The 12,167-nt window shown below is 49.8% G+C and overlaps 2 protein-coding genes across 2 annotated transcripts; both read right to left on the reverse strand.

Annotated features, from left to right (window-relative positions):
• Positions 1-356: 356 nt before the first annotated feature.
• N7446_014127 (uncharacterized protein) lies at positions 357-1,070 on the reverse strand (the record flags this gene model as incomplete). The annotated part of the gene is made up of 1 exon (XM_058522866.1): positions 357-1,070. One exon carries the CDS (start codon positions 1,068-1,070, stop codon positions 357-359), a length of 714 nt encoding a protein of 237 aa, XP_058364817.1.
• A 1,757-nt stretch (positions 1,071-2,827) lies between these two features.
• N7446_014128 (SUR7/PalI family protein) lies at positions 2,828-3,600 on the reverse strand (the record flags this gene model as incomplete). Its single annotated transcript, XM_058522867.1, has 2 exons — positions 2,828-3,049; positions 3,085-3,600. Coding segments are annotated over 2 exons (738 nt in total), but the record flags the coding sequence as incomplete, so codon positions are not given.
• Positions 3,601-12,167: the final 8,567 nt, after the last annotated feature.

A 12,167-nucleotide genomic window follows, 5' to 3' on the forward strand; every position in this document is an offset into this window, starting at 1 on the left:
AGCGAGGGAGAAGAATATCATGCCAAAGCTATACAAGCAGTACGAAAATCTCTAAAAAATCACTTCGTCTGTAAACTCTGCGGGCCAGCAATATGTATACAGAATGCAGTCGATCCAAGGGACCTAAGATCTCGGCCTTCGCGGCACGTTGTAATCAAGTAAAGAGGGTGGACACTACCGGCTCCAATATCGGGGGATGTAACCATTTCTATGAACAATGGACGGAATCCAAAGCAAGGAGCGAGATGAGAGGGTGATGATCAGATATTTTGCTCCTGCCATTTCATCCTGGCCCCGGTATTTGAGCGATCACCCCACGTTGTAGTCGGTCACACCGTCTCTGGAATCGATGAAGCTCATGCTGCCATTTGAAGTACTGCAGATAAGGAAATCCTCGAATAAGTGACGGCGCTGTAGACAAGGACTAAATGCATCACATAGAGACTGGGCCGCCAGCCATTCACCGCCCCAATTCTCTCTAACGGACGAAGCAGATAGAACGCAGCACCAAGAGAATTTCCAATGGCGACTCGACTGAAGTGTACCGCCACTGCAGGTGGGCTTTGGAACGTCCCGGTCAGAGCATAAATAGTTGGTATGAGCGAAAGTAAACCCAGTGAAACGCAGCTGTACGGAAACCGGTACTGAACCGCACAAACACTGGGATCGGAGACCACAAACTCCACCAGGATGCCGACAGCAACGACGGTAAAGGCAGCTAGGTATCCGAGCTGGAGGCAGGTTTCGGTGCGGAACAGCACAACCACCGAAGGAAGGGTGGCCGCCCAGATCAGGACTAAAGTGGCTCCAGACTCCAGCTTTTGCCACTCTTCCGCATCATTGCCCCCGAAAGCGTCTAGAAAGCGGTAGAAGAGGCTGGACAAGCACCAGAAGATGACACCTGCGCAAAAGGCTAGCACGGACAAGGAGTCCAGAATACCTTCCGGGGATGAAGGGAAATAGAAGAGCAGGAAATGAATCACAAAAAGGTAAAAGTAAAGCAATCCAAAGACATTAATTATGGTGAGGATTGCAAAATCGTGCAGGGACTGCGCTTTTGGGTCAGCCATTTAAGTTGTATACTTGTTAGAGCGATGACATGGGGGAAGCTGGGCTTTTAAGCTGAATAGCATCAGCGAAGCAGCTGTTGGATCAGATGCCGTCTCGATCAGTGCACATTGTCTCGGATAAAACAACGCAACTGAGTAGGAGAATGTCAGAGGGGAAAGGGTAAGATATTGTGCAATGGTTAACAAATGGCATTCACTAATGGATTTTAGAAAGGACGGTTAAAAACGGTTAAGAAAGGGAGGCTGAGAAGGATGTCCAGCTCATTTGAACATGCTTTGAATACTTGTGCCCTGTTCGGGCGGGCATCATCTATGTGGCGGTCCAAGTTAGCTTTTTCTCAGATTGACCACTGGCTCATCCCTGTCTATCCCGTAGTAACTGACACAGCAACTTGCGTCTCATGTCGAAATAATTAAATTGGATCCACCCGACCTAAAAGATTTCTTAAATGTTGATCTAGCAAAGCTGGCCAACACCGCCTGTCCTGCCACCCTCAATTCTATGGTTAAAGATCCTGCCACTTTTGCTTCAGCTATTCATTCGGGCGAACACAATGGAAGTCTTCACCGGATATGTCTAAAAATCCAAAACTTCTTGACCGGTTGTAAAGAACTCATTTATGAGGGGAGCTTAGTTCTCGCCTGGTTGTCGCCGAGCCCTGCATCTCCGTAGCGAGCGTTTCCCGCAATCAAGCTCTTGTAGGTGGACTTACAGTATAAATCATCACCGCTGCGGGAAATAGCAGCTATATTCCCACCCAAGTGTTAAGCAAAGCAGATCTCAATGGAGGAAATCGTCAATATTGTTCGAGAGATTGGCCGACAACAGGGAGAAAATGTATACTTTCGAGCCTGCTACACCCTTTTCAAACACCTACAGGACAAGACCCAGCAAGCTTCTGAGGAGCTAATTCACTTACACCAATCCGGCGACTTTGGCTCATCGGATGATGAGTTTTACCCGGTCTATCAAATTGCGCAAGAGCTTCAAGCCTCCGTGCATAACCTGGCTGACCAGGCGCGTAAGGCGCAGTTGGCCTGTGAAGAATTTTGCGAGTTGGACTCTCGCTACTCGGCCTGTGAAACTTTCAAATTTGCCGATAGGGTACAAGCACCTCGAAAGGTCGTGAAGCATGCTTACCAGGGTGTTTGCGATAGCCCACGGTCGATGCAATTTATAATGGTACCAGTGGATGATCCTCTGGGTGACTGTACGATAGCTTCGAAGAGCATGTCTGAATTCCTGCAACACAGCAGAATACCTGATTCATCAAAAGATCAAGCACGAAGGCCGACAGAGTCGTCCACTTCGTAAAGCACAGACAACCTCATCAGGGGCAATAAAGCTTTGCCCGCAATTACAGTACAAGCCTATTACAAATGGATGGAAACCAATTCAAAATACCACTTTTTTCCCTATCATTCTTTCTCGAAGTCGATTCTGGAAACGGTAGTCTATCTAGTCTAACCCATGTATTGTTGTCTATCTTACAAGGCGGATCGAAATAAGTTTCAACGTTTTGTTCTCTTTGAATGGTTCTCGAATGTCATATTATAGTGACTCCAGGCTTAATGTGGTTAGTCAATGACAGACCCTTGCTCACAACCCTTTTCCTATTCGAAATAGCGAGATGAACTAGTCCAGACGTAGATTGAAGCGGGCCTTACCAAGACTGAAGAACTGAAGAGAATAAAGCGGTGAAACTGTTTTCAAGGGGACCTGTAACTACTCCGCATTGTACTACTCCATATCCGCATCAAATACAGCAGCAAAACATTTCTATCAGCCATGTCAAAAGGGCTGCAAAGGAAAATGTCACTGCTAGCCAGGTTGCAGCGAACGAATGCGCCCCAAAACTTGCATCTGCCCCCAGAGGATGAAGGATACTCTGTATGGCACCCGTAATCAACCCGTAGATTACCGTAACCCCGATGGATGCACCGGTGACAAAAATAGCGGCAGACTCAGCAATGGTCAGCTTGTGTATATAGAATCAATGTGCCAGGGCCTTACCAACGAAGAGAGGATAAGCAATACTTTTCCTCGAGAAAAATACATTGTGGTGACGCCAAAAATAACAGCCATACATGTGGAAACAAATCCCAGGATGTAAGCTGAAACTGACCACCGGGAAACATCACGATATCCAGCAAGGACCTTGTTATTTTCGTCTGGTAGTACCTCATTGATGCCTGAGGAAACTGAGCCAAAAATGCTTAACAAGTCAAATGAGAAAGAGGTACTGGGCTGCGAGCAATTGGAATACGATGACTCTTCCTTCTGTCCTTGGCAATAACCCCAAAGCCCAACAGAATAAAAACCAGGAAGGTGTGAGCTGATCTCGTCGGACAATGATTGGACCTTATCAGTGACCTGGCTTACTGCAGTCTCTGCGGCGGCCGAGGCATAAATGACTGCAGTTGAAGCACTGTTCACAACACCGTTGGCCTCACTACTGGCTTTATTTGCAACATCGGATCCGTCCACCCCGGCAATACTGGGGGAACGACGTAGATGAAGGTTCCCTAGTTCTGGGAAATTGGTTAAATTCACCTATGGATTATGGACTTCATATTACCTTAGTGTGTTCCTTAGGTTTATGGTATATTAGCTTGCCTTTAAGAAATGCAATCCAGTGGGGGAAGAGGCCGATGTGCATCCCACAAAGACAACAGCGAGGCAGGCCAAGGCCGATATCGAGAAAGCCAAGGGAAGTAGCTTTCCTACGTGCCGAAGCATTCTATGTATGCTCTATTGGGGTGTTTGGAAGAAGATATGAGTGTCCTGGTAAGGGTCCCTTGATGAAAGCCCTTCACGAGCATGTAGAAACCATGTGCTCTTTATAGAAGCGATAGCCTGTATGTTAAAGTCATAACAGAAAGACATATAATACCAAGATGAACCGAGTCAGGAGCCGTCGTTCCATGTACCCATTAAAGTTCAAGTGGCATAGGCATTATTGAGTGCTGTTCGCGGTTGACAACACAACCCTCAAATGATAGGTTCTATTCGGGACTGTTGCGTGAGAGCCCCTTGCGTCGGGCCCACGATATCCCGTGCTGGACATCGCACACAAATATCGCCTGGCTTTCCCCTCCCTCGAAAAGAACATCGCCGTTTCGAGGGAGAGCCGGGCTCTCTCCGCGACGGTTTCTTCCCGCCCACCGCGGAACCCCCCTCATGTATATACCACGTATGCTCTCGCATAGCTATTTTTCCTCCTAGAATATACGGAGTGCCACGGGCCCGCCTGCAGCCCTCACGGCGCTGTAGCCCTCCGTCAACGAGGCCTACATCGCCAGTGTTCAGACCGCAGGTGCCCCGTGCGGGCCAAAATATCTCATCCGTCTCCATTTGTGCCAGTGTAGCAATGGTTAGAATAGATGTTTGGTTTCAGCTAAATTTGGTTTAACGTGATGGACCTGACCAAGTTACTGACATTACATTATAGTAAAATCTATTGGAACGGTTGAACCCCTAACAGTGAGCGAACATTAGAGGGAATAAGGCCTGATTTAAGATCAAGTTAGCCGGAGCGACGGAAATTGACGCCCTCAGTTTTGTATAGAGAAGATTAACCACCACTTCGGCGTCTATAATGGAATGTGTACCATCATGGGCCTCAAGTTGATGCCGGCTACGGCATATCAGTCGAAAAGGCAAAATATGAAATTGGCTCTCTCCTCCAGGACATTTAAATAGTCCCGCTCTCTCGGCAGACAAGCTCAAACATACCGCGCGCGTTGCATCAGAAAATGACGCGCTTATCTCAAGCTCAAGCGGAAGAAGCCGAGGGCAGACTGTTCACCTATCGTAAAGAACATTTCAAGATGGCCGCACGTGTTGACATTTCTCGTCTTGTATTCGACAAAAACTTCAAGCGGCAAATGAGCAACCGCCAGAATATCACCCGACTTGAGCGAATTATGGATACTGAAGGGTGCTATCGCCTGATGGAAGAATACCATGTCCCTGTATTGGTTCCTGGAAGTGATTGGGAACGTTACGTCAGGCCACGACTGGTCGATGGACAAATCCATCAATTGGATGTCGATATCGACTATCAGCTGCGCGCACAGGATCACGAAAATTTGATTATCGCGGCAAGGAACAAGCTCAGTCCGAGCAATTCATGGTGGATTGTGGATGTTTACGTCACAGACCAGATAGGTGCGTAAAGTAGTTCGCTTTCCCCCGGCATGTATATCCCTGATGTTTTCAAGCTAGTGAAGATCCCTTACAAGAAGAATTCATCCGGTCTCTTCGAGAGCACTTCCCGAATGATCAAACACCTCCGGATGGGCTAATCTATCAACGAATAAGGTATTATGAAGGATATCTCGATGGCCCTGTAAACAGAATAGCAGCAAACCATTGGTGGGCTGCTCTAGAAAGGGTTTCTGGAAGCAAAAAGGGAAAGTATTTGCGAGCTTTCTTCAAACATCCGACAATGCCCCAAGCCTTCGATGCTCTGCTCCCTATAGCGGGTATTTGGGAAGGCATGCGAATTGGACTACTCCATAAATTGGTGGCAATGCGTTGTGATGAGGTAAGTTACTTGCGTCCATTTGAATGCCCAAAATGTCATGCTCAGACGGCTAAGTGAAAGCATCAGCCTCTTCTGTGCTATTTAAATCACATAAAGAATACGTTCTTCGGCTTAATGGGAAACAGGCTTGACCTTTTGGCACGATTAGACGGTGTGACTATCCAACTATTAAAATCGCGTGCGCCCAAAGTCTCTGCTCGGGACTTGAAGTTTTTGAAGGAACGAATGTTAAAGGAAGAATTGTTCCCTGATGTTGAACATGCTCAGGACCGCTCTGAAATTTGGGAACGATTACAAGAGATTCAGTACCCCATACCGACGCTGGAGACATTTTTCAAAGACAGGCTCACCCTGGAGGTTAGCCGGAGTGTACTACAGCAACTCTACATTTCTGATCCCCATCGGAAGATAACCATCGACGAAAGACTAGGGGAACAATATAACACTAGTGTCCCTGTCATGACTTCAAATCGTCAGCATGGAATACGGGAGGACCTTTATGATTTCTGGCGTTTCAGCTTCCAGTACGGATTCGAAATGACGAATCACGAGCGCCGCGTGCCGCGGACAAAATCTGGCACGCAACGCGCGGCGACACCTGCTGAAGGACTTCACACGCCTGAACGGGGAATTCTTTGGCAACACCTCTTTTGGCTTGCCAGGGAAAAAGGATTTAGCACCCCTTTTGCGGATGGACCCCAGGCTGAGCCTGTTGAATTACCTCCCCTCACACCATGTGACTTTCCAGCAAGTCTGGAAGAAGACCTACCGGTAGAAAGACGATATGGAAAGCCATATACGGACTCAGTGGAGGCAGATCAGTTTGCACTTTCGCGGGAGGTATTGGAACAGCCTTGGAGCTCTCCCCGAGTTACTGCAGGATTTGCTCGGCGATCGGTGTTTTTGGCATATTTCCGCTATCTCAAAAATATTCCTGATAGTCAATTCGTTCGTCCAGTTGAAACCAACGATACACTTTCTCAATCTTCTCTCTGGAACCCGAACTTTGACAACATGATTCAAAACACGATAATTCCAGCAGCAGAAAATGAAGCAACCGTGTTCCCCGTCTGTTCTACTCCGCAGTTTGATCCCACATTGGCCGCTCCAGCTATGGATATTCAGCCATCGAGCTGCTTTAACATGAAATTCATCATTCCTGGCGAGCCTGATAAAATCGTGCCGCTACCAAATATTCAATCCGCTTTGAATACGTTCTTTGAAGGGTTTTCCCAAAATCATTTCTATATATATTCTAGCGATAATCCAACACGGGGCATCAACGGGAGAGATTGCTATTCGCTATATTTGGGGAACCCGTTCCTACTTTTGCACGCCGAGTATATAGGTGAGGATCTTTCCCAAACGGTATTTCACGGGTCGACCGACCAAGACGAAGGAAGAAGGAGCAAAAAGCGACGTATGAACGGTCAACATGAAATTATTGGTGCGAAAGAATGGTTGAACACGAGCCTGAAGGAGTTGGCCCAAGGAAATCTCGCATATCAAGCCGAGATGGATCTTCCGGGGGATGAAGATGATATAGAATAATTATATTTTGGACGAACGAACAAATAAAATCGTGAACATTGATTCGATCCGCCCTGTAGTATCGTATAGCGATTACCTACCGGACCCTTCTACCGATTGCGCCAGAGGTGAGGACCGCCACATTCCAAGACGACTCAGAGAGCTAGATGGCGACGATGTATGTAGATCGGAGTGTCTGTGGTCAGACCAAAGCTAGCCCTGCTATACAAATGCACCTATTATAAAATACTCGGCAAAATGCAATGCGGTGGACAACATGCCTGCGCGACATTTAGGAAGAGTCTAATGTAGCTGCAATACATTTCTAACGCCAACAAAGGTGGAGTCAGCAGTAAACAGTGAAATCTACCAGCAAACGCATCGGAGCACGGCGAGCGCAGTGAGGAAAACTGTTAATCGTTATTCCTCAACTCAAATGATTTCCCAAGATTTCTCGAGATGTTTCAGTGTGCAAGTGTACGCCATCATTTATCCACCAGAAAGTTTGCTAGTGTTACCAGTTTGAAAACTGAGGACAACTCTTTCTTGGCAAAAACGTTTTCTTGAAATATCTAGCCAATCAGAGGTCTCACAGCCTCGTGAATTAGTTCATCGTAATCGTAACCTCAAGCGCTACGACCTGATACCCTTTTTATAGGGGAGATGGCAGCGATGGTTGGGACGGGTGCGAACGCACAGATTTTGCCCCCTGACAGGAGAGGAACACCAAAAACCACGGCCCTCGCGGATCCGCCCCGATCCATGGACGACATCGCGGAAGGGGCCCGCAGGGTGCTCAACCACATCGAAAACAATGGCACGGAGGACCGATATGTCACTGGGTATATTCGCGCCGTCCGCCAGTACGCACTCAACGCCCAACGGGGAGACGGCCAGGGGATGGCCAAGGTGCTTGAGGCGCTGACCAAGATCAACGCCGACACCGAACGTCTGAACCAGCGAATGGATACCATTGAAAAGACAACGAGCACATTATCGACGGCACTATCTACCCCCGCGGCGAACTCTGCGGCAGCGTGGCGCAACTTCCGGGCCAAAGAATGGCAGCGCGACTTGGCTACGGCTGCGGCTCCTATCACCCGGAGCGGCGGCACATCGTCACCAGGAGTACCGGAAATGGAACTTCGCGAGGACCGAGAGGTCATCGTCAAGGTCGGAATGAACCGCGAGCAAATCCGTGGATTGACACCAAAAGATTTGGTCGAGAGGGCTGAACGACAGAGGGTATCAAATGCCCGTCAGAAGAATTCAGGGGTACTGGCCGGACAGGCTTTCTTTGTCGCTGCTCGAAAATTGCCGTCGGGGGATATGGCAATGATCGCCAACAGTGCGGCAGGGGCAGAGGTCCTCCGCAAACATGCTGCGTGGCTGAGAGCCTTTGGACCAGGCTCGGTGGTCCAAGAACCGTCATGGGGAGTGGTGGCGTACCATATTCCCGTGAGGTCCATGAAGGTTACTCCGGAGACGATGGCTGACGTTGCGGCTGAGCTGCTCAGGCAGAACAACTGGGGCGAAGGCGCTAAGATTCAGTATCTAGGATGGATGACCCGTCCGGGTGAGAGGGCGGAGGGCTCCATCCTGATCGAGTTCACCAGCCCAGTCGTGGCTAATCGCGCGATCATCTCGGGAGTCGTGTGGGGGAAGCAAATTCACAATGCATCACGATTCTGTCGTGAGGGGCGGATAAAGCTATGCAGAAAATGCCAAAAGCCGGGGCATATCCAGTCACACTGTTCCAACTTATTCAAATGCGGTCACTGCGCCAACGGACACCCGACCTGGGAGTGTCCGTCGACGAAGGGGCAAGCGATACCAGTCAAGTGCGCCAACTGTGGTGAAGGGCATCGCCCTACAAGTCGGGAATGTCCGGTGAAGGTTGCAGCGATGAACGAAGCCAAGCAAGCGCTGGCCAACTGCCCTGCATATCACCGCGTTCCTCTGCACCTCCGAGTGACGGCAAGCACTGGCAAAGAAGCAACTTCGACCAGGGCAGACCCCATGGCCACGAATGGACTCGAAGCGTCGATACACGCTCCAGAGGAGCAACGGGGGAAGAGCCCCGGCGGAACCCCCAGGATGCTGTAATCGACGTGGAGGCTGCAGCAATAGAAGTAGAAACATCACCAGAGGAAAACACTGAGCCTATTCAGCCTACTCAGCTCAAAAGAGGTCCTGGTCGCCCAAAAGGCTCAAGAACGAGGCCAAAGAATCCGAAACCAGCAATGATACCACTAGCATGCCAAGGGTCAACAAGGCTCCAAGCGGCCTCGAAAAGGCGCCGCACAGGCGAGCCGGACGACACCATGGACGAGCAACCAGACGACAATGAATGGCTCAGCATTCAACCCACTCCGGCCGATCTCCCTCAACCTGACACTCCGCAGGATAGCCGGGAACACCGACTTACCCAATTCATTAACGAGGTCACCTCTGTCAACATGGCCGGTAACACGTCCGAGCCTGATGACGAGGACGAACTGGACCCGGAGAGCCCCGAATACCGCAAATTGGTGGTTCTGAAATACAAGCAGCGACAAGCGATACCAATCGGATCTTCTCCGCCGATTTTTACGACGGATGCACCAACAATCGAAGACCCAAATGATGAAGTATGGCACGAGGCCAGCGAACGAAGCGATGACGAACAAACTCATCAATGAAATCGTTTGAGATTCTTCAATACAACGTACACAAATCGTGGCCAGTGATGGCAACGTTCCTCAGAGACAGAAATGTCCTCGCGGCGGACGTCGTCGCGGTGCAGGAGCCATGGAAGAACGAAATGCAACACACAACACACCAACCAGCGACGGCAACATTCCAGCTAATTTACCCACCAAAAGCAGCTGCCGACGGAACAACCCAAGGCCAGGACAATCAAGTCCAAGCCTCGGATCTCTCCCAACCGGGCGTATGCCTGTTTGTGTCTAAAAGGCTTGACCCGAGCACTTGGTCGTGTCAACTCGTCTCACAGGACTACCAGTTACTGAAACTTAGAAAGGCTCATCAGGGCAGAGACTGGACAGATCTCTTCATACACAACATATACAATAGGCCGGGCAGCAATACTCTTAGACATCTGAGAAATGAGCTGTCAAAACGACCTCATGGAGAACACATCATCCTTGGAGATATGAACGCGCATCACCCGAGATGGGGAGGAACAGGGACCAGGCTCGATCAGGAGGCCGAGCAACTCCTAGAAATCGCCAATGAATGGGGACTCGAGTTGACGACCCAACAAGGCAGACCTACCTGGTCTCGAAACGATCAGTCGTCGGTGATTGACCTCACCTTCATCACATCCAACCTTGTCAACAGGCTTATCAATTGCGAGAGGGCGGATGACATCGAACACGCATCCGACCATTTCCCGATCAGGACTGTGCTTGATATTATTACACCCATTGCAGTACAACAGAAGAGAAGAAACTGGAACGCAACCGATGATCAGAAACTCATCCAGAAGATCGAAGGAGGTCTACGGACAGGAGGCCTATACCGGGCAAATCCGCAAAGGATAGAAGCCAAATGCCAGGAGCTGATGGGAGCGATCCAAACAGCAATCGAGGAATCAACCCCATGGGCAAAACCATCCGCGTGGTCGAACCCCGACTTTGACGACGAGTGTAAAGTTGCGGTCAAAGAGGTTCGTCGCCTCCGTCGCAAACATACGAGAACTCAAGACCCCTACGACTGGATGTGCTACTCTGAAGCACGCAACAGAAAAACACGACTCGTCAAGAGAACCTTGTCAAGGGCGCACCGGCGCCGAGTCCAGCAGGTCATTGAAGATGGCCCACAGGGTATGTGGCGATTGGCTAAATGGGCAAGAAACCGAGATGGGGCCTACGAGAAGGGTATCACCCCTTCGCTGAAAATACAGGATCCCCAAATGCCTGGAACTCTCGCAGAAACAGTTGATCAAAAGGCAGAGGCATTCCGGATTGCCTTCTTCCCCAAACCGCCGCCAGCCGATCTATCCGACACGGACTCATTCCAGTACCCACAGCAAATCGAGTTTCCAGCAGTCACCGCTCAAGAGATACAGGAGGCGGTGCGAGGAGCGAAAGCAGGGAAAGCACCCGGAGAAGACGGTATACCAAACTCTCTCTGGCACAAGCTTATCGAGATACCGGTGGTTCTAGCAACAATGGTCCAGTTATTCAACGCATGCATAAACACGGGATACAACCCGTCACATTTCCAGCGCTCAATCACGGTGGTGCTCCGGAAGCAAGGCAAAAGTGACTACCAGCTCGCAAAATCCTACAGACCCGTCGCGTTGCTGAACACGCTCGGAAAGTTTCTGGAGGCAGTTGTCGCGCGACGGATCAGCTACGCAGCAGAAACCAACGGTTTACTCCCACGAAACCATCTAGGCGGGCGAAAGGGCATATCCACCGATCATGCTATCCACACTATCATCGACCGAATCAAGACTGCATGGGGAAAGGGCAAGCCAGTGGTATCTCTGCTGATGCTGGACGTGTCCGGAGCGTACGACAATGTCTCCCATGAACGTCTACTACACAACCTCAAGAAACGTCGCTTGGGACATTTCGTTCCCTGGGTGAGGGCCTTCTTGACCAATCGAAGCACAAGGATCCGCATGCCCGAGGGCACATCCGATCGAATCCTGACACCTACAGGCATCCCTCAAGGATCACCGATCTCACCCATTCTATATCTCATCTACAACGCAGACCTCGTTGAGAACTGCAGCAACGGTGTGACAAGCAACGGGTGGGTCGACGATGTTTGCTTCATGACAAAGGGAGACAGCGAACGCGAAACCATCAAGAAACTCAGAGCGGCATGCCGCAAAGCCGACCAATGGGCCGAGAAACATGCATCAGTTTTTGACCCGAAGAAGTATGCACTCGTGCATTTTGTAAACACCAGGGAAGTCGACCCACAACACACATCGCTTTCTCTACGAGGACACACGGTGACAGCGACGAGGACGGCTGAGCGGTACCTAGGCTATTGGCTG

The sequence above is a fragment of the Penicillium canescens genome (assembly GCF_028828765.1).
Source record: "Penicillium canescens strain IBT 15451 chromosome Unknown utg000013l_segment0_segment0, whole genome shotgun sequence".
NCBI lineage: Eukaryota > Fungi > Ascomycota > Eurotiomycetes > Eurotiales > Aspergillaceae > Penicillium > Penicillium canescens.